We start from the raw sequence: 24,168 nt of genomic DNA on the forward strand, positions 1-24,168 counted from the left end.
AAGTTCTCGCTATGAACAGTGACAACACAAATCTCGGTTTGAGACAATGCGCTGTGAGCATTGCCAGCATTGCAGTGAAGCGGTTTTTCGGAGAACTGCCAATCTACCTTGGAACTGCGGTGAGTGCGGAGCAAGTGCGGTGTAAACATTGCAACTTCAGATTTGAGTCTGTTTATTCTCTAAGGGGCCGTCATTCATGTCAGCGGCAATGCTTCGCAAGGTTCTTCCCAGGCCCCTCACGTGGTGCAATAGTAAGATATCATTACGTCCTACTTTCCTGAACTTATTGAAATTCGGTGGCAGCTCGAGGGGCTCGAGTACCTACATCGTTCAAGCGTTTTCTTTGGCTACCGACGCGTCCTAAGTCTTATTTTTGTAACTTTGTTGTATGTCGCAAGGTTATGTGTGGTAAACACTTAACAAGGCTAACATCATCGCCTTCTCTTGCTCTGCGATTAAAAGCATGCAAACTCGCGGCAGATACCGTTGGCCTTGGATCGTCTTTCTTAGTTTGCCAGCTCTCGTTGCGCTTGTTTACAAAAGATACTCGCCGTTCACGCATAGCTGCGAATGTCCATACTCAAACGAAAGCGAAAAAGTGGTTCGCAAGTGCTCTGCGCACCACATACTTTCTCAGTGCGTATACCATTATACTGTTTCCTCAGTCGCCACATTTGTCCCTGTGTGATCAAATTTCCAAGTAGATAGCTGGCCCTTTGTCATTGCTGCTGACCCCTAACTCCTTCCCTTACGTGCAGGATGGCAGGCCGTACGGAACCTTTACGTTCAGCTGCCAGAAACGCACGAAATGCTGCGCAAGACCTGCAGGGAGTTCGCAGAAAAGGAACTGAAACCTATCGCTGGAACCATTGATAAAGAACATCGGTACCCGCGTGAGCAGGTAAAAATTACAATTTGTCTAATTGTGATGGCGCTGTGGGCAGAAAGTTTGCCTACACTTGCGGAGCAGCGAATTGCTCTTGCAACATTTTCATTAAACTTCCTGCCACCTGCGCTACACAGATGACAGCTCTGTTGAACGTTCGCGAGCAGATTCTTTTGTTTGTTTGCTTGCTTTTCTGTCATAAAGCATCACGCGGGGACAGCTCGTTAAATGCTTTTTGTTGTCTCAGCACGCTTCTAAATGACAGGGGCAATGTGTATGTGGAGCATTACTTTCCATCAATCTACCTTTCGCATTTCTACCTTAAGCAATAAAACGACGGACACCGACCAAAAGAAGTATTAAAGAAACAAATCTAAAAGACGTTTAGGCTTCCCTACAGAAGCCTTGTTCACAATGGGCCATTGTGAATAGCCCATTGCGAACAAGGCTTCCATAGGGAAGCCGAAACGTCTTTTAGATTTATTCCTTTTTTAGTAGATCTTTCGGTCGGTGTCCGTCGTTTTATCGCTTCATGCTTCATCCCGACCAGACGGGCTTCCGTCGAACCCTCAACTTCATTCCTACATTGTCTGCAACTAGAGCTTGCAATTTTATCTTCTTTTATTTTCTATACATTAAAGTGACTGTGACCTGCCAGAAAGTATGCCAGCTGTCCAGTTGAAATGCAGCATCATACAGATTCTAAATGCAGAAACACTCGTGTACTGTGCATTGGTGCACATTGAAGATCCCCAGGTGGTCAAAATTAATCTGGAGCCCACGACTATGGTGTGCCTCATAATCATATCATGGTTTCGGCATATAAAGCCCCAGAATATAATTAATATTAATCATACATATTGTCTCAGTACGGAAACAAGATCTCTACCGAGAAATGACAAAGAGGGTGGGTGTTTGGAGCTCAGTGCAGCTGCAGACAAACTTGGTGCAAAGGCAAAAGTCATGTCAACCAAGACAAAGTATGCTTATCAATAAATTAGATGCTGGTTCCATATCAATAAGACATATATATACATGACAGACGCAACATTATAAAAGACAATGGAGATTCATGTATTATGCAGCTGAAGCATTAGCAATAAGTGTAGAGAATAATACACGGTGAAAGAGAGTTCAGAAATAAGCGGGCATATGGTGACTTGTTCACCAGCGACAGTTGATTCGCCACAGCAACACAAAAAGAGCGACTCTCGAAGACGGTGGTTCTTCTGAGGCTGGGCGGTCTCGTTGAGAGAGTGTGGTGTTGACAGCTGTAGTTCTCGGGAGTAGCTTGGCAGTGTTTTCCCCAAAGCAGACTGATTTAAGTTGGGGTACTGACTAGGTGGGCCTGTTGGCCTCCCTTTTAATGTTGCAAGCTGCTTGCGTAACGACTTTGGAGGCCACATGGAGACACTGGTGACCACCACTCACACTCACACATTTGCAGAGCTTGTGCCATTTCCAAGTTCTGCATGGCAGTCATGTTGAAGCCAGAAAAAATATATATAACGGACAAACAAGACATTCTTCAGGCATTTTTAGTTGGGGTGACATTGAAACAGGGAAAAATAGAACACAAGCAAAACACCTGACACGAATGCGCAGACCTTTGGCACTACTTCGGGCCACATTGAAGGTGAGAAAAAAAGAAAAAGTAACCAATACACAAAACAGCCTTAACACCTTGGCTCTGCTTTGTGGTGCCTCTCCTCTGAAAAAAAAATTAAAGAAAGAACCAGAGCCAGAGATATGTGTACTCTGGTTCATCTACTGCAGTGTTCGACTTAAACAAATGTGACATGTCAAACGAATAGTATCTATCACGGTGCATTATTACATATGTATGAAACAAAATACAGAAACACCACCATTTGTGTGGCACACAATGGCAATGAAATTATTTATTAGGATGGTGTTTCATTTTATTAGTAATATACATCAGTGATGGCATGACAACTTCAGCTGTGAGGCATTGCTTTAAAATTAGTGGTGGGAAAATATTTGAAGTTTCGAATATGAATCTAATATTGCACGCTAACTATTCATATTCGAAAAAAATAAACAAATGTTTTGCAACAACTGGCTGTTAAAATATGGTTACTGTTCATTGTGTGCTAAACAAAGTATTGGAAGTTATCGGAAGTGAAACAACGGCAAAATTTTTCAAGGCAGTGTCTCTAGCAGCAGCGGAGGGATATCGGTCTAAACGGTCTCTAACAATCCTTACAGACTCACAAACAGCGTGCCGCAACTACCTACGCGGCAGAATAGGGCACGGAGCGCTCCGCATACTCCGCTCCGGAGACCACATAACAAACACAACGACAAACAAAAGAAGAACCAATTAGGCATACGATAGTATGGACGCTGGGACACACGGGAGTGGCAGGGAACCAAGAGGCAGACAGGATAGCTCAAGGGTACACTTATTACCGAGCATCCAACGTAGGCGACCTCGAGGGGACCGAACCTGTACCCCAAGACTATTCGGCGATACTAAATTACTACAAGGGCTGCAGAAAGCGGTATCCACCACCACACAACTCCCTCAGCAGAGAGGACTCTGTCGCGTGGAGGCAGCTACAAACTGGCTCGTACCCGAACCTAAACATACTCAGCAAAACTTATCCCACACAATACAATGACAAATGCCCCTGGTGCCACGAAACACCCACGCTGTATCACATAACGTGGGCATGCCAGAAGATAAGACGTGGTACCCGTTATACCAAACCCGAGTGCGGAGCAATAGGAGGGAGTGCTCTCCAGCAATCACCAGGTCGACCAAAAAGGTCTGATTCGGCAAGCACAACTGGCAGCAGCATCCAGCGGAGCCCTGGACTAAGGGTAACCGACCGTTGTGCTAGAAGATGGACAAAGCCATCTGAAGACCAGCGAACCTAAGCTGATAAAGTTTTTCACTCACTCACTCACTCACACAAGGCAGTGTCGGAACAAAATGTGTAATGTAGGCTTTGTTTCCAGTTTCACAGTGCAAGCCTACCTGATGACTTGTGATAACTTGAGATTTTTGCTTGTAGTCTGCCATTTAGTGTTTTTGGCAGTCTAGTCATGTAGCAGTTTTATCTTTTACACTATAACCAGGCATGTTTTCCTTGCAATGGGCCCTTTTACATGTGTCTACAGCACACAAGTCTTTCAGCAGTTTTTCTTTTCTTTTTCTGGAACTTCTTATCCTTTTTTGGCAACCATTCATTTAACATTTTTGGAAACCTAGTCGAACAGCAGCAATTCATTCTCGAAAAGCGTGTGTTTAACCAGGCGCTAAAGATGTTGAGAGGCTATTTGGGCAGTTATTTAATGACAATTAATGATTAATAAGCCGGCTGTCTTTCTTTCACTAGTCAGTACAAGCATTGTGCTTAATTATATTGAAAAAAATATTGCTACTATAACTTTATGCATCTGTGTATGACTCTTCAATATTCTATACTTACTGTTAGTATTAGAAAAAATTGATATTCACCCACCTCTATTTAAAACGGATATGCTTCTCTGTTTTCAGGTGAAAAAGTTGGGCGAAATGGGCCTCATGGCTGTAGCTGTTCCAACTGAGCTGGGTGGTGCTGGCTTGGACTACCTGGCCTATGCTATCGGAATGGAAGAAATCAGCCGTGGTTGTGCATCCACAGGGGTCGTCATGAGCGTTAACAATGTGAGCAGGTTTTCAACATTGAGAACTTGTGACGGTAATTTCAGAGATGAGTTTTAAATTGGAAAGTGGGTTTGAGACTCCCTGAGCCCTCGGACAGCAGCAGTTGAGGAGCCATCAGCTATGGGCGAATGCTCAACTAAGCAGCCTCTTGAGACAGACCCTCAATGGCAGATGATGCTGCCATTGCGCTGTAGTCAAATCACCGTCCTTTTTCTTTGTGTCTGTTGCTGCATATGATGCACTTCAAATTTGCCCCAGACAGAACTGCAACCGGATCATGAAACATAGCCCACTAGCGGCACATTTCACTGATCATTTCTGAGCACTGCTGAAAAGCTTCAGCAGTAATTTAAGAAAGCAACTAAGCTTTATCGTGACTGTAAGCATGCTCCTATAGTGCTTACAAAAGCAAGGTAATGGCACTGAAGTTCTTTGATTCTGTCATGCAGCTTCGTTATTGTTTTACAAAACAATTGGAGCATTCGGACAATGCTCTAAAATGACTATTTAAGTATGTTGTAACGGATGCTGCTAGCAAAATTGTAATATAGCACATTTATTTTGGAGTTAAGTTACTAGCTAGATGCTTCAACTTTTCTTAATATATATTTTGATTTTCAGCAGTGTAGTGTAGCTATTTGATTATCAATAAACACTGAACTTGTCTCGAGCAGAGGATATAGAATTTAACAATGTCACAGGGAACTAATGTAATAACTTTACTGACCCGAAGGCATTTTTGTATTCCAGAAGTGTAGTTTACTAGTCCAGCTTATTCATCTTTACAGTCCATTAACAGGTGCCTAACTTAGTAGAAGGAAGCAGTCATGTTCAGTTTCCTGTAGCTGACTGATTTAACCTGCGTGAATCAATCTGTTTCACATTTCGACAACAGTCTCTGTACCTCGGTGCCATCCTCAAGTACGGCACTGAAGCTCAGAAGCAGAAGTTCATTCCACCATTCACCACAGGAGAGAAGGTCGGCTGCTTTGCTCTTTCAGAACCTGGTGAGTGCGCTTCCTTTGGTAAGGGGGGAAAAAAAACGGCGTAAAAATGGAACAAGAAAGAGAACCTGGAATCTCTTCCTGTCCTGTGCTCAATAATACATGTTGGCAGGACATCTGGTTTGGACTCATGATTAAAATGTGCAGCATGGCTATACAAAGACTCAGAAGGAACACAATGTACACAAACACAGTGCCCTGTCGTTGCCTAATTGCATTACATTACACATTTGAATGATGAACCTGTTTTCATGCTTTTCTTTTTAATTGCGGTTGCTCACAAACTAGCTGCCCTTTGTATCCTACAACACTTCCTTTGTTGCTTGCAATGCACTTAAGTAGAGGAGACTGTGTCTTCTCGACTTTTGCGTCTTGTGGGTCATGGTCAGGTAAAGTGCCTTGACACTGAATTTTTTAAACTTAAATTATGCATCGCATGTTAAACTGTACGCATCCCACAGCAAGCTGACAAAATTTGAGAGCTTGTGGTGCAATAGAAATTCTCCTACTTGATTTTTCTTTATACTGCAGTCTGACCACACTGATGGGTGATGAAATGAAGTGCGTTCTGCAATTTCATTTTCACATGTGCATCTGGGTGGTCAGCCTGAAATAGTTTCTACGTGCATTCTCTGGTTTGGGCTGTTTTTATAGTGCGAGTGAAGGAATTGTGGGCACAATGCAACAGAAACGCCCTTTCTGTGCTGCTGAGTGCCAGACAATGCTGAGCAAAGAGAATCCAGTAGAGTGAGCACACAGTTTCAGAGCAATCAGCACAGTGATGGCTTTACACTTGACGTCAAACTAGCCATGCCAAAATGGTGGCCACTGTTGTTTGGAGGGACTTGCAGGCTGCGATTTAAAATTGAAATTTTAGGCAAGAATCTGCATGAAGCCCAGTGCATGAAGCTGTAATTATGAAAGGGAGGAGAAGGGAGCTTATGAAGGGAGCCCTGTCATAATTACCTATTCCCCTTATTTTTTTTGGTGGGGGGTGGGTCGCCATTTTGCATTTTGGCTGTGTCAATAGTTAGTGAATAGTGCACGCTGTGTCGGCGAAACAGAACTCAGATCAAGGTGAGGTGCGCTCAACGGCAGCCCTTTACAGTGTTGCAGAAGCTGGAAATTATCAGCGTTGTCAAAGAGTTGGTGAATGGAGCTGCTGACTGAATATGTCATAGGGTCGAGTCGGGCATCTGCAAATGGAGACTGTTTATCGAAATAGCTTAGTTGTTTTATGCGCCTATTTTTGCAGGTTATATGCATTTTTTTTTTTAAGGCGAAAGCCCAAAGTGGCCTCATGGGTAGAACAATCCGTTGTAAGGCGTTATCAGAAAATTGACCATCCGGTGTTATGGCACCGAAATTGAATGGCACTGAAATTGATGGTGCCACCCATGACATTTGGTGGGACTGGAACCGGCAGCCTTTGGTGGGAGTCAAACCGATGACCTTTGGTGTTAAAGTGAAATCAAGGCACAGTTAATTAAGATAAACTTAATTAGGGCACTCCATCCCGAAAGCGTTTGTGGGAATCGAACCCACGACCTCTGGTATTAATTAAGGTGAAGTTAACATAAAGCTAATTAAGCCACTCGAACTTGCGACCTTTGATAGAGTCGAATCTTTAACCTTTGGCGGGACCAGAATTTAATGGCACCAAAATTGATGGTGCCACCATTTACGGTCGAAACCACAACCATAGGTGGGAGTCGAACCCATGATCTGTAGTGTTAATTAAGGCACAGTTAATTAAGAGAGAGTTATTTCAGGTACTTGAACCCACAAGCTTTCGTGGGAGAAAGCAAGTAATAGGAAGTAACAACACATTCGAATGTGACTGTCAAGTAAGTTAATTAATGTCTTATGAGGGCGCAGACTTTCGCTTTCATCCTCTTTAGCGTATGCTAAAGTGACTGTCAACTTCTTTTCTTTCTGGAGTGTTATAGTTGGTGGAATTCGTTATGCACGGAGGTGACTTATACGCAGAAAAGACATGGTACCTTGCACCTGAGACAGTCGTGATGCCTAGACAAAGTTGTACACTCATCAAATAAGTGGGCAGCAACCACATGCTTTGCAGTGGACTGAAAGCCACCTCAAGTAGTGGTCACAACAGGTGCATGAGCATATCTAATGATCCAATGAGCATATCTAATAAGATAAATGATTAAGAAAATTGTGCTGAATCTCAGAAGCAGCTGCAACCACATGGTGGAGGGGTCTTCACAGCTCACTTTTATCTCTCCAGATCAGTAGTACAAAAAAAAGGCAAACTCTCGCAGCCTGTACTGAACCTGGCCATCCCATGTAGATTTTCCACTTTGCACCTTACTCAAAGCAGAATCTGGCATCACTTCACTACGGATCATCTCCAACATGCATGCTCTGTAATCAGAACCAAGACAAAATTTGAGTACTAAAGCAATTTATTTGTAACTAGCGCTTGATGTATTTTATCTTGCTTTGGTATTTCATTGCTATCTGACTTTATATACTCTTTCCAGGCAATGGCAGTGATGCTGGTGCAGCTTCCACGACAGCAGTTCTGGAAGGTGACCACTATAGGTTGAACGGCACCAAGGCTTGGATAACAAGTGCATACGAAGGTGAAGCAGCCATTGTAAGACATATTGCATACATATTACTTTTTGTCAGTGCATCTCCAAAAGGAGTGATGAGTCGTTGCTGTTAGCAATAACTCAAGTAAATCTATAGCCGTCACTTAAATCATTTTTCATTAGCTTAGTGTTTGTGCACTAAATTGTCAAGTAAATGAACAGTTCCTGTACAGCATCACTGTCAGGGTGCTGCACAGTAAATATGTTGTAAAGTGAACCTGTATGTTTATCTCTCGAGTGATTTATTACCGGTTAAGTGTTGATTACACTACAGTAGTTCCTGGACATACCAAAACTGGACTTATTGAACAGTTGTAACATTCGATTGGGAATTGCATGCATAAGTATAGTGCTGTGCTACATATGCATTGAACTCCCTAATTCGATGTGGTATTGAACACGGCACTTTGCGGCTGCAAGTGCACTTTTCCTAACGGTGCCATTATCACTTATCGCGTCGTCACAAATATTTCATGCCAACAAAGCAGCACTGTTTTCGCAGACGCTGTCAAACAAGACATTGAATCTGAAGGGCAGTACATGCCATGTAGGCAAAATTAGCAAGGTCTCAGTGTTGTTCGCTTTAAGAAGGGATAGCTCATGCAATGCAATCTGTGGCCATTCATTATCGACAAGAGCAGATTGCCTCACTGCTTCAAGAACACAAAAGGCTTCCCACTCTGATAAGCATTCCAGAAGAAAATGTGGATTACACTCTCATTTTACTGAGTGGCTCCAGGCATGGAATGTCGAACTGGACATGTCTGTTCCACCATGGTTGTCTTCTTGTAGACCGTGTTTCCATGAACGAAATTTCATGGTTCCACAAGTGGTCAAAACGAATCCCATCACGACTTGCAATTGGATGGGTCTATTACTACATGGCAGTTTGGACTTTAAAAGACCACCGTAAGGCTATTGCAAGCTACATGCACACTTCGCGAAAAAAAACACCACGGCCGAAGCGCGCATGACTTATTGCTGCGCAACTCGCAGGCCCACAGTTCGCGCTGAATTTGCTTCATTTGTGTTCGCAGGGTTACGCATGAGTGGAAGTGCACTTGGATTTTCTGCAAGTTGAAAGCCACTTTCAAATCTCACAGCATCTGCCTGGTCGACTCGATGACATATGATGACCTGCCCCTTAAAATTATATTGTAATGGACTAGCAGCAGGGCACGTTCACGTGCGATTTTCAGTAATGCACTGAAAACTCGAAACAAATACTTTGACACATGTGAGGAGCTCTGGTGTAGCGGCTTGACAATGTGGGCTTTAAGGTTAGCATTGAGAGCAGCATGTGAATTACTGTTCCGTAGCATGAGTGACTTGTAACATTCATGCGCGAGAAATAGTTAAACTTTTATGCATGCAACACAGCCTTGGGAAAGCAAATCAGAAAATTCCTGCTTTTCCCACACATATGCAGAGTTTGCAGGTAAGTTTCAGGTAACAATATTTTGTACTACGTATAACCATTGTTCAATATAGCAGACTTTCACAATCTCCTTTGAGTTCGATACATCTGGGATCGACTGTATATGCTTAAAGCTGTGTTTGAAGGGATGCTAAAACAAAACACTGTTAATTTATACTGTAGATTACTCACTTAAAGTGCACCAGAATGCATAGTTTGGGAAGATATTCGGTTGAGTAGTATAAGACAGGTGCAAACAACAAGAGCAGACAAATAAGTTGGGCTCTCCATGTTTTTCTTGCCATCCACTGCTTCAAACAATGATCTTGGGCAAGGAACTATTGGAAACTTTAACTCAAAATGTTAATTTTGGGCTTTGAGATAACTCGTTTCAATTCAGTGTTGTCGCAACGGCACTGATTATGCTCACTAGCTCATGCCAGAAGAATGCAAGTTGGAAAAGCTGTCTGTCCTGCCTACCACCAGTGCAGCACAGTGTTCAGCGTCAGTGGTGTGTGCCTTTCACCTCTGCCCCCCTGTCCGTCAGCCCCTCCTGTTTTCAGGGTAGGGAAAAAAGTTTAAATGCAAGAAAAAAAAATTTTTTTCTTTTGGATATGCTTTACCAAGCTCAAATATTACATTTACACCTTGTGGCTCAATCTCAATAATGTTCCCTGCATTGTACATCTTGCTTTAAAGCTGATTCAGTTAACTGATTAAATAGTATACATAAGTGCTGGCATGAGCTAAAGGGTGCTTTTTGTGGGTGAAACTTGAAAGGGGTACTGACATTATATTTTCAACTATTCATTTTCTTTTAGTTGAATGAAGGCCCTAGACTTTCAAGCCCTAGAAAAAAAATTGTGACAAGCCTTGGACCGTTGTAAGTAATTTGATATGATAGCTTTTCTACAGCCAGGCTCGGTTTCGTTTTCGAGGAGGATCCCATGTTTTGATCTCACAACATAGTATATGGTCACCTGGGAGCAGTACACTGCAACATTTTGACACTCGTTCTGGCTCACTTGGTTGCCTTTTATGCTGCTACTAGTGAGAGACAATGTCCCAGCGTAGCAGACTACGGAGTGAGTTGGAGTGAGTGTCAGAACATTGCAATGTCGCGCTCCCACATGACCACATACTGTGCCGTGATATCATGAAACAGTATCTATCTTCCTGGGAAATGAAACTGAAACTGACTGTCGAAAAGCTCATCCTCAGAGGGGCGCTCTGAGGCTTGTCACTATTTTTTCTAGGGTTTAGAGGTCAAGGATCTTCATTTAACGCAAGAAATGAATAGTCAAAAATGTAATGTCAGTACCCCTTTAATTAAGAAATCCCTAATTTAGCAAGAAAGAAATGGGAAGTGAGGCCAGTGAAGTCTCTCATTCTTGTCAAACTTATCAGTTTGTTTTGGAAGATGAAACAGAAATCCTTATAGGCGTCTTTGTTTGGAAACATCGCAAGTGGTCTATAGCAACAAGTGATTGATGCATGCAGGTGATGGCCACGGTGGACAAGTCCAAGAAGCACAAGGGCATCAATGCCTTTATTGTACCGATGCCGTCACCCGGTCTGAGCCTGGGCAAGAAGGAGGACAAGATGGGAATTAAGGGCTCGTCAACGGCCCAGCTCATCTTCGAAGACTGCCTCATACCCAAGGAGAACCGGTTGGGTGAAGATGGGGCAGGCTTCAAGATTGCCATGGTGAGCTGACTTGTGCTAGAACAATATCTGCCGCATATTGTGGTGCACATGAATTTTGCATGTGCTCACAGGAAAGTTATCACTGCATTGGTGCCCTGCTGTCCACACAAATTGCTTTTCGTACTGATCTGTGGTTGTTAATAAGCCGATGTGGTCCATGACTGCATTTGAAACATTACTGTTTGTCATAGCACCTGGTTGTGGTTTGATCAATGGCTGTACATTTCACTTATCACTGGGAGGAACCATGTGAACCATAGTGCATAATTTCGGATGTTGCAGTAGCAAACTGCTGAGACATAGTGACACATGCACTTGTTTGTATTTTTGTGGGAATTGTTTGTCACCAGCTAACAATCATTAATGTTATCACTCAGAACTGGATATGCCTGCATCTATCGGAACATTCTCAACTGTTGTCACCGAACCTTGTGTAACCACATTAGATGCGTGGCGCAAATAGTATTGTAAATTCTGAAAGGCACATAAGCACTATTGATTACACCGGAGCCTTCGATGAGTTGTGTATGAATAGCAGACACACTTGACCTGCAAGGTCAGATTTCACCGATTGGCTCATTTGCTCATCACCATCATTTGCCCGAGTGTAATTTGTTTTTCTGGGCAGAGGTTTGCCCATTAAAGAATTAGTTTTGTGACTTGCTGTTGTGCCACGATCTAATTCTTAACTGTCACGACAACATTACAACAGCATTGCTACAAGTGGTGCAACCTGTGAGCACGCTTCATCCTACGAGGGGCTTCCAGTTCTGTTAAGTGTATCGTGTCATGCACATTGTACTGTAAAGACAAGGCGAGCTTGTTTTAATCAAACTCAAGAAGATCTTACGAAATTTCATAAACCTGGACTGTCAGTGGATATGTTGACTTCCCTGCGCCAGTGTTTATCAACAAGCAGTGGTGGAACAGTTGCACCAATTGCGCAAAACTGCGCCGAGGGGGGGCTTTTGCACCATTCTGCGCGAAAACAGCATTCTAGCCACAAATTGCACCGAGCCTGCATCAAAACAAGAATACGAGCGAAACTCTCCTTCTGTCGATGCTTCGCAGCTACTAAAACTGAAATCAGAACCAACAGCATGCTATCGTCATCATCGTAGAAGAAAGCAGAGACCTGTCAGAGTCAGCTGGTTCGTAATTCCCACATTTTTCTTGGCGGACCTACAATTTAGTGCCCCTGTGCCGTCTTGCTGGCGCTTTATTTGGGTGTTCATTGAAACCGCGTGGTACCGTGGAGTTTGCCAAAGGAAGATGTAACATTCTGGGATTAAAGGCTAGCTTTTTCAATGTTTATCAGTGGTAGCAGGGTTTTGTAGAAGAGCTGCTGTGATCTGAAAAAGCATGTGGTAAATTGTTTAGAATGGTATTAGGGAGCACACGTCGGCTTCTGCATTTCTGAGTAAGTGAATGGATTATGATTTATATTAGTACCACCAGTTTTACTGCTCGCATGGGTATAAGCCACGTTAGCTTTGGCATTATGTACAAGCACTCAACGTGAACGCATGGGGGCCATTCAGATAGAAAACAGAGAAAGAGAATCGTGCAAGTATTGTCTAATATGATATGACTAATAAAAATCGGGTCCCTTGGTTAACCCCCTTTCTTCTCGTTCATTACATAATGAGAGTCTCGAATCTGGCAACATTGATGCCTTCAGGTAGCATGTGTGGGTTTATTGACTGGTTGCCTTCACCCAAAAAGATCACGCTCTCGTGACGCCTGCGGCAAAAAGGATGTTCCGCATCCACCGTCAAGGCTTGTGAGTGGTGGCACTGGTTAACACTCCCAGGGTTCTACAATGAAACATAAATACCCCAGAAAGTGGATGGGGAAACAGCGCCACGGTAGCTCAATTGGTAGAGCACCGTGCACAAAATGCGAAGGTTGTGGGATCGTTCCCTACCTGCGGCAAGTTGTATTTAATCCACTTTCATTTTCATTAATTTATCGTTTCTTTATTTCATTTATTAAGCACAAGTAATTTCCCCTACGTTGTCCTTGGTGTCGGTGTTTGTTGGCTTCTTATGATATGCATTACACTTGGTCTTTTTAAAAAGTTGTGCTTGCCTGCCATTGATTTTCTGCTTGTGATTACGAATGAATGGCCCACTTACCTTCTTTTCTTCACCATCCACAGAGTGTGCTCGACTCCGGTCGCATCGGCATCGCGGGCCAAGCTCTTGGGATTGGCCAAGCAGCCTTAGACTGTGCCATGGAGTACTCTGGCAAGCGGGAGTGCTTCAATCAACCCCTTCACAAATTCCAGGCTATTCAGGTATGCTGGCAGGGACCAGGAAACAACCAGAAATGTCTACAAAAATTGTGGTACACATCAATAGATCCACTTCTAGCTTACAAGCATTCACACAAATTTGTGTGGCATTAAGAATTATGACTTTCTCTCTTTCTTTTTGAACTTGTCAATAGACAAGGGCAGATTGTGAAAAGTTTGAAGAGCACTTCTCAGTTTCCAACTAGTGCCCAGAGCATTACATTGTAACATTAAAATAAAATGTGAGGGCAAAATGAAGGTGAAACATAAGTTGAAATCTTTGTCTGATCTTGGCTGTTCTGCAATCGTGCCAAAACCCAGATTGTTTCTATTGGTTGCACGTGCAAATCAACCCCTTTACTTTCTCCTTGCTTGGCTTTCACCAAGCAAGGAGAAAACCATCCAAAATGTAGCAGTGTCCTCTTGTTGCTGTCAGCTTATTGTCAACCGGCACTGAAAATGAGTAGATCACCATATTGTTGCAATTTACCATATTGATTACCACATTGGCTGCGATTAAGAAGCAACCGAGTACAGACATTTACAGACATTGTATAATATTCTTTTGTGGGAGTTGGAGCTGTTTCTAGTTGTGTTAAAATGCAACCAATGTGTAAATAACCAGGTTCATCTATTATACTCACATTTCTGCTGGAACTGCAGTTGAGGCTACTGCAAATTGATCATAGCAGAAAAAGCACTCACTATGACATCCTGTGCTATTTCAGGACATTTAATGTACTTCACAATTTAATTAAACTTGTGACACATGGTATTTCATGCCAATGCATGCACAAACAATTTATTCCTCCTCTTCCCTATGTTGTTTGCTTCTGCACTCTTCCTTCATTTCTTTTAATTTCATCTAGTATAAAGTCTTTCCACATGAGCTCTCGGTATTGCACTTGATTATTATTTCTTCACAAGATATTCTTGATTGCAGGTTGTGTTAAATATAATGAGGAACTCATGAAATGCAAAGCTCTTCACAATGAAGAATGCTGCTAGTTTATATACTTTAGCACCATCGCAAAATATATCTTCTTAGGTATTTTTATACGACCTCGTGACGTTGTTACTACAGACAACAGTGCAGTCACTCCTAATGAAGCCCCTGTAGCACGCTGTGATATTTAAAAAGCATGTACTGTTTAACCAAATGAAGCCACGGGACACTGAAGCCAAGGAAAGCATGGTGGAAATTGGCATTGTCTTCTTAATTAAAATGTAGTGATACTAATTATGGAAAGTGTAAGAAAAGACAACTTTTCTTCCGCTTTCAGTTCCTGTTGGGATCTATATCCGCAGCCTCTGAACCTCCTCCTGCGCCTCAGTTCTCCAGAATCTTTTTCCCTCTCAAGCTTCACAACCGTAACACATCACCTCAACTTCTCTCTTCCCATCTATCTTGTTTCATCGACCTGACCTCTCTCCGCATGCTAGACCTTCGTGTCTCAAAGCAGCACACCAATCTTGCTTTTTCATCCGCACAAGCTATCCAGAATTACCCGCATTTGATTAGATCCATCATTGCACCAACCGTGTGGCACCAGCTGTGCATAAAGCATTAGTTTGAAGAGGTGTGCTTAGAAAAGTAGCGAAGAAAAAAAGAACACATCTTCTCTTGTGAGTCTATATATTTTCTGTGCCTACCTTTTCAATCCACTAATCCTTACCAACTCAACCAGCCTATTTACAGCGAATCTGTAAAGGGGAGTTTTGCCGCCATTCTTGTGTTGTGGCGTGCTCGGCATCAATTGGCAACACATCCTGCATCGGATTCCCGAATGTTTGCTTTGAGACGTAATTATTAGTGATTATCAAATAAAATTTACCTTGCAAACAGTTCACATAAATAAGCAACAACTTCTCTGCATGGTTTTTTAGCCACTAATTCAAAACTTTTGTTTTTCGCATCATGTTTTACCGACTCCACATTGGTGATCGCCTACGTGTTTTAAAGCTGGGGCAGTAAAGAACGATGAGAGGCGCTCCCTTTGAGGAAGCCCCGAAGTGGCCGTCTGACTGTGATGTTAGTGAGAATGCACTGGCAACACCACCAACAATCATCACCAGGAACAGTCAGCACAGAGACTCTTGGTACTTGTGAAAGGGTATGGGGAGATACTTGTACAGCTTTGCTGTCTTTGATGTATCAATTGGTCAGATTGACATACACCTGTGAAGGTTTGTTTTTCCCTAATTAATTAAGCAAATTGGGAAGGTAGGCTCCTTTAGGGCCAGCTATCCCAGAATCTCTAATGAACGACTTCAACACGAAAAAAATTAAGAGGAAGCAAGATGACGGTTGCAGCAAGAACTACACACACCAATACAAACCACAGGCTTGCAAGTACTAGTGTCGTCATGGGCAGAAGCACTGAAAGAACAATCTAGTTTCTTGGTACAGTCACCTTATTTGGCAGACCCCACTAATGGCGCATTCTATTGGGCAAATCAGAGCACTCAGAAGCGTCCCCAAAGTCCTCTCTCACGAGCAGCTTTATTCCAATGGCCAAGCAGCAGTGCTGTGATTCAATGGCAGAACGGTTTGGCATTGCTGAGAGCAGTCGAAAGCAGTTTCAAGCAGCTCCCGCATGAAAAGCGGAGTGCTGAGTAAGTAGTGACACGAACGCATCGTATCTTTATATTTCGGTTGTGTTTTCATCGTTTCAGTTCAGTGTGTAGCAGCAATGGCGGTTGAGAAGTGAAGTTCACATGATTATAGTCGCGGATTCGGCGTCACTGGAAACACCTTTTTCCCTTGCCACTGCTCTGCTCCTCCCTGCTCTTTGACTCCAGTTCTGGCAGTGGGATTTGCCATAACATAAGGCACAAGGACGCAAGCAGTGTGACTACATGCGTGGAAGCACAGTCTAGTTATTTGGTTTGGTCACCATATCACATGCATAGAGAATCCCTTACGACTTTTATCAAATTCTGTTGTTTTATGCACAGAGCACTAAAACTGGTATAACTCAGTGTTCAAAAATTGTTGTTCAGTGAATTATTAGAAACCTTTAAATGCACAGCCTGTTAATTGAACTGCATTAATTTCTTACCAAAGTTGTTTAATGTCTATTACAGCCTTGTGAAGTGATGTATTCTTTCTCTTTTTTCCTTATTTCCATCAGTTGAAACTCGCAGACATGGAAGTGAGGTTAGAAAGTGCCCGTCTGCTAACGTGGAGGGCAGCCATGTTGAAAGATGCTGGCCAAAAGTTTACGAAGGTGAGTTTCATTAGATGAAGTGAATATGTTATGTGGTGCACCATAAACATTCTTCAGTTTTTGTGGGCATGGTTTTCTAAATCTAAAATAACCAGCTGCTATTTTTCCTGTCTCCTGCAAACTTTCATAGCACGCTTTGCTTTTTATATATGTAGCTCAAGTCCATATGGCTGGACTGGCTCATAATAACAATGTCATAGGTGCCTTGTTGCATCACAGACAAACGTTGACACGTGGCATCCAGGTAGGCTATGTACACTGTATGAAAAAAAATGCTCGTGGATTCTTAGAGTTAGCTTTTTCTATACTATTCATACAAATAGTGTGTGGAAATGATAGTGTCAATTCCGTGCAAATATATGGAAACATAAACTTTTGACCAAACAGTGTGTGCTTGTGTAGTAGGCAAGCTTGTGTAGCTGCGCCACTGACAACCTTGAAAGGTCATGCTAGCACTTGCTTTTTTTTTAATCCTCTGGAAGTATGGTTGCTGCAGCACATGGCTATATCGCTGTTGTGGACAGCACTGCTTCAAGACCCTTAGGCTTCCTGGATGCACTGCATAGTTGCAGGCAGGAGAAAGCATTGGTGCACATTCCGTGTGTTACTCTTCATTGAATGTAGTGCGGAGTTTTGTTTTAAAAATGCGGGAAATGTGACAGAGGATGGCAGAAGACATGGTTGGAACATTTTGCTTAAGAAGTTGAGGAACACTGTCAAAATTGCATGTCATCTTGTGTACAGCTATGACTGCATTCTGGAGCTGAGCATGAAGTTGTGGGTTCAGTGGCAAGCCCCAGTGGCTGCATTACTGTGGAGTCAGAGTGAAAAAAAAATCTTTGTGCCAACCTTTAAATGCACATTAAGAAGGCCAGAAAGGTTCAGAAATGAGGTGCCTCTTGATAGTCTCTGTGTTCGCTTTAAACCTTAGAGACTATTAGTCAGTCAATCTGTAAGCTATTCTCTATCAAATTTCTTATCAAGTAATGCTTTTATGCCCCATTGTGTGAAGCATTTCCGAATTACTTAAACCCAGCCTGGGTAGGTGCTAAATTTTTTCACTGTTAAAAAATGCTCGTCGTACAATCCCTTCAATTGGAGGAAGTTTGGACACTCCCCATTTTCATTCGCACCGTGTACAATCCTGTGGCTACTTGGTTGCTGGTATAGAAATTTTTAAAAAAGAAAAAAAAAACACCAGCAGCACCTGTAATTAAAATGTGCACTCACAACTATTTGGGTTTATTTAGAAGTGTACCAACTGTCAAGCTGGCATAATTGATGGCAGCTTCAGAGTAGTGCAATAAGTGTCTGATCTTATTTAGGAATCCAGTTGTAAATCTGAGATTTATTTAACACAAGTCATAGCACACTCATTGTGTCACATCACCATGCTAATCTCATTCTTAGCAGCAGAAAGCCATAGCCACTTAATGAAACGCCATGTGTGACGCATTGAGAAAAAGGTAGCACCAGGTTTAAACACAGCTGTGAGTAGAAGATGATTGTAGTATCATTTTGCTGGTGTGTAAGTGGAGTGAAATAGTGGAATGTTGGAGCAGTCCAGTAGTGCCTTTGCAATGTCGCCAAACAAACTGCTTAGCTTGGTATATACTCAATGCTTCAAGAGCTCTGCAAGCATTAACAAAAACAACTTGCAGGTCCTTCCTCTTGAAATTGTGAAAATCCACAGTCTGTCAAGATTCCCATAGACTAATGTTGTGCAAAAAGCCAATATCCTTGACTTTCTGCTCTTAAATATCTTCCCGGGCGTTGTATGAGAAAAAAAGTTATTTGAGTGAAAAAATTGCGCCACTTCACCATCATGCCATGCGAACTTGTATGGGACAGGTACAAATTCTCACAGAAAAATTGCAGGTTCGAACATCAGCAGCACATTGAAGCTTTAATACAGGTCTGCTGAACTCGGCATTACATACATGGATAGTTTATATTGATGTGGTGACGACAAGGCCAATGTATCTCTCCCTAGTGGTGAGTTCAGTGGGGAGTTAAAATGCAGTTATTTCAAGCGTATTGATCTGCCACAGTAGTGCGGTGCTGCGAAGTTAGAGTTTGCAGGTTTGATCGTGGCCATGGCAGCCACATTTCATTAGGGGCAAAATGCAAGAGCAGTCGTGTACTTAGATTTAAGTGTACGTTGAGGGACCCCAAGAGGTTAAAATTATTGCTTAGTCCACCACTACGGTGTGCCTCATAACAGGATCGTTATTTTCACACATGAAACCCTAGAACTTAAGTTTCAAACAAGTTGCTTCTTTATTTGATCACATCAACGAATGAAATTGGAGCAGACTATTTATTTATTTATTTATTTATTTATTTCTTCAAAGGTCTCTTGTTGAGACACTACATGAGGGATTTGGTGGTTCATCATCATCATCATCATCATCATCAGCCTAGTTACGCCCACTGCAGGGCAAAGGCCTCTCCCATACTTTTCCAACTACCCCGGTCATGTACTAATTGTGGCTATGTTGTCCCTGCAAACGTCTTAATGTTATCCGCCTACCTAACTTTCTGCCGCCCCCTGCTACGCATCCCTTCCCTTAGAATCCAGTCTGTAACCCTTAGTGTCCATCGGTTATCTTCCCTCCTCATTACATGTCCGGCCCATGCACATTTCTTTTTCTTGATTTCAACTAAGATGTCGTTTACCCGCGTTTGTTGCCTCACCCAATCTGCTCTTTTCTTATCCCTTAACGTCACACCCATCATTCTTCTTTCCATAGCTCGTTGCGTCGTCCTCAATTTCAGCAGAACCCTTTTCGTAAGCCTCCAGGTTTCTGCCCCATATGTGAGTACTGGTAACACACAGCTGTTATACACTTTCCTTTTGAGGGATAGTGGCAACCTGCTGTTCATGATTTGAGAATGCCTGCCAAACGCACCCCAGCCCATTCTTATTCTTCTGGTTATTTCAGTCTCATGATCCGGATCCGTGGTCACTACCTGCCCTAAGTAGATGTATTCCCTTACCACTTCCAGTGCTTCGCTGCCTATCGTAAACTGCTGTTCTCTTCCGAGACTGTTAAACAATACTTTAGTTTTCTGCAGATTAATTGTCAGACCCACCCTTCTGCTTTGCCTCTCCAGGTCAGTGAGCATGCATTGCAATTGGTCCCCTGAGTTACTAAGCAAGGCAATATCATCAGCGAATCGCAAGTTGCTAAGGTATTCTCCATCAACTTTTATCCCCAATTCTTCCCACTCCAGGCCTCTGAATACCTCCTGTAAACATGCTGTGAATAGCATTGGAGATATCGTATCTCCCTGTCTGACACCTTTCTTTATAGGGATTTTGTTGCTTTCTTTGTGGAGGACTACCGTGGCTGTGGAGCCGCTATAGATATCTTCCAGTATCTTTACATATGGCTCATCTACACCCTGATTCCGTAATGCCTCCATGACTGCTGAGGTTTCGACTGAATCAAACGCTTTCTCGTAATCAATGAAAGCTATATATAAGGGTTGGTTATATTCTGCACATTTCTCTATCACTTGATTGATAGTGTGAATATGGTCTATTGTTGAGTAGCCGTTACGGAATCCTGCCTGGTCCTTTGGTTGACAGAAGTCTAAGGTGTTCCTGATTCTATTTGCGATTACCTTAGTAAATACTTTGTAGGCAACGGACAGTAGGCTGATCGGTCTATAATTTTTCAAGTCTTTGGCGTCCCCTTTCTTATGGATTAGGATTATGTTAGCGTTCTTCCAAGATTCCGGTACGCTCGAGGTTATGAGGCATTGCATATACAGGGTGGCCAGTTTCTCTAGAACAATCTGACCACCATCCTTCAACAAATCTGCTGTTACCTGATCCTCCCCAGCTGCCTTCCCCCTTTGCATAGCTCCTAAGGCTTTCTTTACTTCTTCTGGCGTTACCTGTGGGATTTCGAATTCCTCTAGGCTATTCTCTCTTCCACTATCGTCGTGGGTGCCACTGGTACTATATAAATCTCTATAGAACTCCTCAGCCACTTGAACTATCTCATCCATATTAGTAACGATATTGCCGGCTTTGTCTCTTAACGCACACATCTGATTCTTGCCTATTCCTAGTTTCTTCTTCACTGTTTTTAGGCTTCCTCCGTTCCTGAGAGCCTGTTCAATTCTATCCATATTATAGTTCCTGATGTCCGCTGTCTTACGCTTGTTGATTAACTTAGAAAGTTCTGCCAGTTCTATTCTAGCTGTAGGGTTAGAGGCTTTCATACATTGGCGTTTCTTGATCAGATCTTTCGTCTCCTGCGATAGCTTACTGGTTTCCTGTCTAACGGCGTTACCACTGACTTCTATTGCGCACTCCTTAATGATGCCATGAGATAGTCGTTCATTGCTTCAACACTAAGGTCCTCTTCCTGAGTTAAAGCCGAATACCTGTTCTGTAGCTTGATCCGGAATTCCTCTAGTTTCCCTCTTACCGCTAACTCATTGATTGGCTTCTTCTGTACCAGTTTCTTCCGTTCCCTCCTCAAGTCTAGCCTAATTCGAGTTCTTACCATCCTATGGTCACTGCAGCGTACCTTGCCGAGCACGTCTACATCTTGTATGATGCCAGGGTTCGCGCAGAGTATGAAGTCGATTTCATTTCTAGTCTCACCATTCGGGCTCCTCCACGTCCACTTCCGACTAACCCGCTTGCGGAAAAAGGTGTTCATTATCCGCATATTATTCTGTTCTGCAAACTCTACTAATAATTCTCCTCTGCTATTCCTAGAGCCTATGCCATATTCCCCCACTGACTTGTCTCCAGCCTGCTTCTTGCCTACCCTGGCATTGAAGTCGCCCATCAGTATAGTGTATTTTGTTTTGACTTTACCCATCGCCGATTCCACGTCTTCATGAAAGCTTTCGACTTCCTGGTCATCATGACTGCATGTAGGGGCATAGACTTGTACCACCTTCAATTTGTACTTCTTATTAAGTTTCACAACAAGACCTGCCACCCTCTCGTTAATGCTGTAGAATTCCTGTATGTTACCAGCTATTTCCTTATTATTCAGGAATCCGACTCCTAGTTCTCGTCTCTCCGCTAAGCCCCGGTAACACAGTACATGCCCACTTTTTAGCACTGTATATGCTTCTTTTGTCCTCCTAACCTCACTGAGCCCTATTATATCCCATTTACTACCCTCTAATTCCTCCAATAACACTGCTAGACTCGCCTCACTAGATAGCGTTCTAGCGTTAAACGTTGCCAGGTTCAGATTCCAATGGCGGCCTGTCCGGAGTTAATGGCAAACAAATAAACTACAAGTTACAATGGGATATTTTTGATGAGCCGCTTGAATGTGTAGTAGTTCTAATTGTGCACTATGCCCACATTATGTTATCTCTGACTGCATTTTTATTCTATATTGTTTTGAACTCTCATTTTAGACTCTTTTTTTCATGTAGCAGACTGACTTCTTTTGGTCTCTGTAAAGAGACTGGCAGTACATAATAGCATTTACTGCCACGTGCATGACGCCATTATTACCTCTGTCGGTTAACATACCTGTCTCAACATGTTATTGCCTTGCCCACTCAAAATGTTGCTTTATCTAAAGTTACAGCAGTCCTTGAATGCCACTCAGCATTTTCTTTTTTTGTCCACTATCTTTGCAGGAAGCTGCCATGGCAAAACTAGCTGCTTCAGAGGCAGCGACCTTTGTAGCACATCAGGTGAGGCAGGGGATATTGATGTAACAGTGCAAAAGCCCGAAGAGTTGGCTTTGGTCAACTAAACATTGTCTTAGAGTGGGGCTATCAATGTACAGGCAGCGGGCCACATGCTGTGACCCACTAGTGGATTTTAGTGGCCTGTGGCCAAGTTTAGAAATTTATGGTGCATTAGTGCTGCAATCAGCGCATGGCGATATGAAGAGAAAAACAACAATTTTGTCACCAACCAGAACACACTACTGCTGTCGCAGTAAAAAGGAAAGGTGTGGGAGCGTAAGATGTTTTGCTGGGAACAGATCAGAAAGAAAGGACACGCAACCATGAAATGCATTCATGAAGTTCACAAAACCAAGACTGCATTATTTGCACATTGTTAGTAATTTAATCAACTGACACTTTCTTAATAAGCTTTGATTGAGTTTATAGCGGACAGAAGCACCTCTGAACCGATGCTGCCATCTCGTGTTTGCTTTTCTACTTTCACAAACATGTTCTCACATGGCAGTGCATTCGGAATAAATGTCAGTGAAGGTTTTTGGATCTAGCATCATTGGCTCAAGGCTTTGTACTGTGACAATACAAAAAAGATGCCACTTGTCTCGGGGATCAACATTTGAGGTGCTCGTAATGATGTGACCAAGGCTTGGTGGGCAAATTCTTTGTTGTGCTGATAGCTTGACTCCCAGCATCGCTATTTGGATGCAGACATCCATTCTAAAGGTTCTGAAGTATGCTTATATGCCCGTTATCTCTTTCCATTCTTTGTAATGCTTCCACTTATGAAGATATATATTGTATAGTTCCCCCCCTCACACAACACTCCTACTGGAGAATGTGAGGCTTTTTGAATAAATAAATGAATAAATAAATAAAGCACAATTTTCTTTCCATTTCATACTGTTTAAATGAAATGGGAAGGGTGTCTTTTTCAATATTTGCTAGCATCAGGTAATCAGAGTGAGACCTGCCTTCGGTGTTAAATGACCATCATGACATCACAAGGCGTGCTTGGCACAGCAACAAGTGTAATAACAGCAAACACATAGTTCCCTTCTGCGAGCAAGAATGCAATGTCTTTCAGTACATTTAGGCCTGCATGAGCCTCATAAGGGTTCATTTAGACCCGTGCTGGTTTTAAGTTGTGCAGCCGTGTTCTGAAGATAAAGGATAGATTAGCTAAAAGCAAATGATGAGTCAGCATGTGTCCTGTCCTCCTGTCTCATCTCATCCTTTTTCCACTAGAATAATGTTTCGTCTGAGAGTGTTTTCACACGTACTCAGTACTTACTCTCTCCCTTTCTTCCTCTTTCTATTCCCCTTTCCCCCACCCCCAGTGTAGGGTAGCAAACCGGATGCTGTTCTGGTTGACCTCCCTGCCTTTTCTACCCTTGCTTTCTCTCTCTCTCTCTCTCTCTCTCTCTGAGAGTGTTTTGAGTGGCACTAAAAGCAAGATGCCATACTCCTCACGAAGAGCACGACACCTTCTTAAGACAGAACATCACTCAAGAGGAAGCTTTAGCTTGGGTTTAGCTTTAGCTAGTCTAAATACATGGGAAAGGAGAAATCATTTTTCTTCACAACCACTGCACCGAGTTTGAGGCACTTTGTTACATTTAAAAGAAAAAGTTAAAACCTAGTGACTG

At 42.7% G+C, this 24,168-nt stretch overlaps 1 protein-coding gene across 2 annotated transcripts in view; it reads left to right on the plus strand.

Moving 5' to 3' along the window:
• Arc42 (Activator-recruited cofactor subunit 42) overlaps positions 1-24,168 on the plus strand; it is a 25,906-nt gene continuing 1,738 nt past the window's right edge. The window contains exons 1-9 of one of the 2 annotated variants that reach the window (XM_075685534.1): positions 1-119; positions 759-901; positions 4,413-4,562; positions 5,458-5,569; positions 8,074-8,189; positions 11,105-11,311; positions 13,473-13,610; positions 16,742-16,837; positions 22,469-22,525. In XM_075685534.1, the coding sequence (XP_075541649.1) occupies positions 47-119; positions 759-901; positions 4,413-4,562; positions 5,458-5,569; positions 8,074-8,189; positions 11,105-11,311; positions 13,473-13,610; positions 16,742-16,837; positions 22,469-22,525 (1,092 nt within the window). In that variant the 5' untranslated portion in view covers positions 1-46. Of the gene's footprint in view, positions 252-758; positions 902-4,412; positions 4,563-5,457; positions 5,570-8,073; positions 8,190-11,104; positions 11,312-13,472; positions 13,611-16,741; positions 16,838-22,468; positions 22,526-24,168 lie in introns of both variants that reach the window. The other variant, XM_075685535.1, reaches the window with a different exon arrangement.

The sequence above is a fragment of the Dermacentor variabilis genome, chromosome 3 (genome assembly GCF_050947875.1).
Source record: "Dermacentor variabilis isolate Ectoservices chromosome 3, ASM5094787v1, whole genome shotgun sequence".
In the NCBI taxonomy this organism is placed as follows: domain Eukaryota; kingdom Metazoa; phylum Arthropoda; class Arachnida; order Ixodida; family Ixodidae; genus Dermacentor; species Dermacentor variabilis.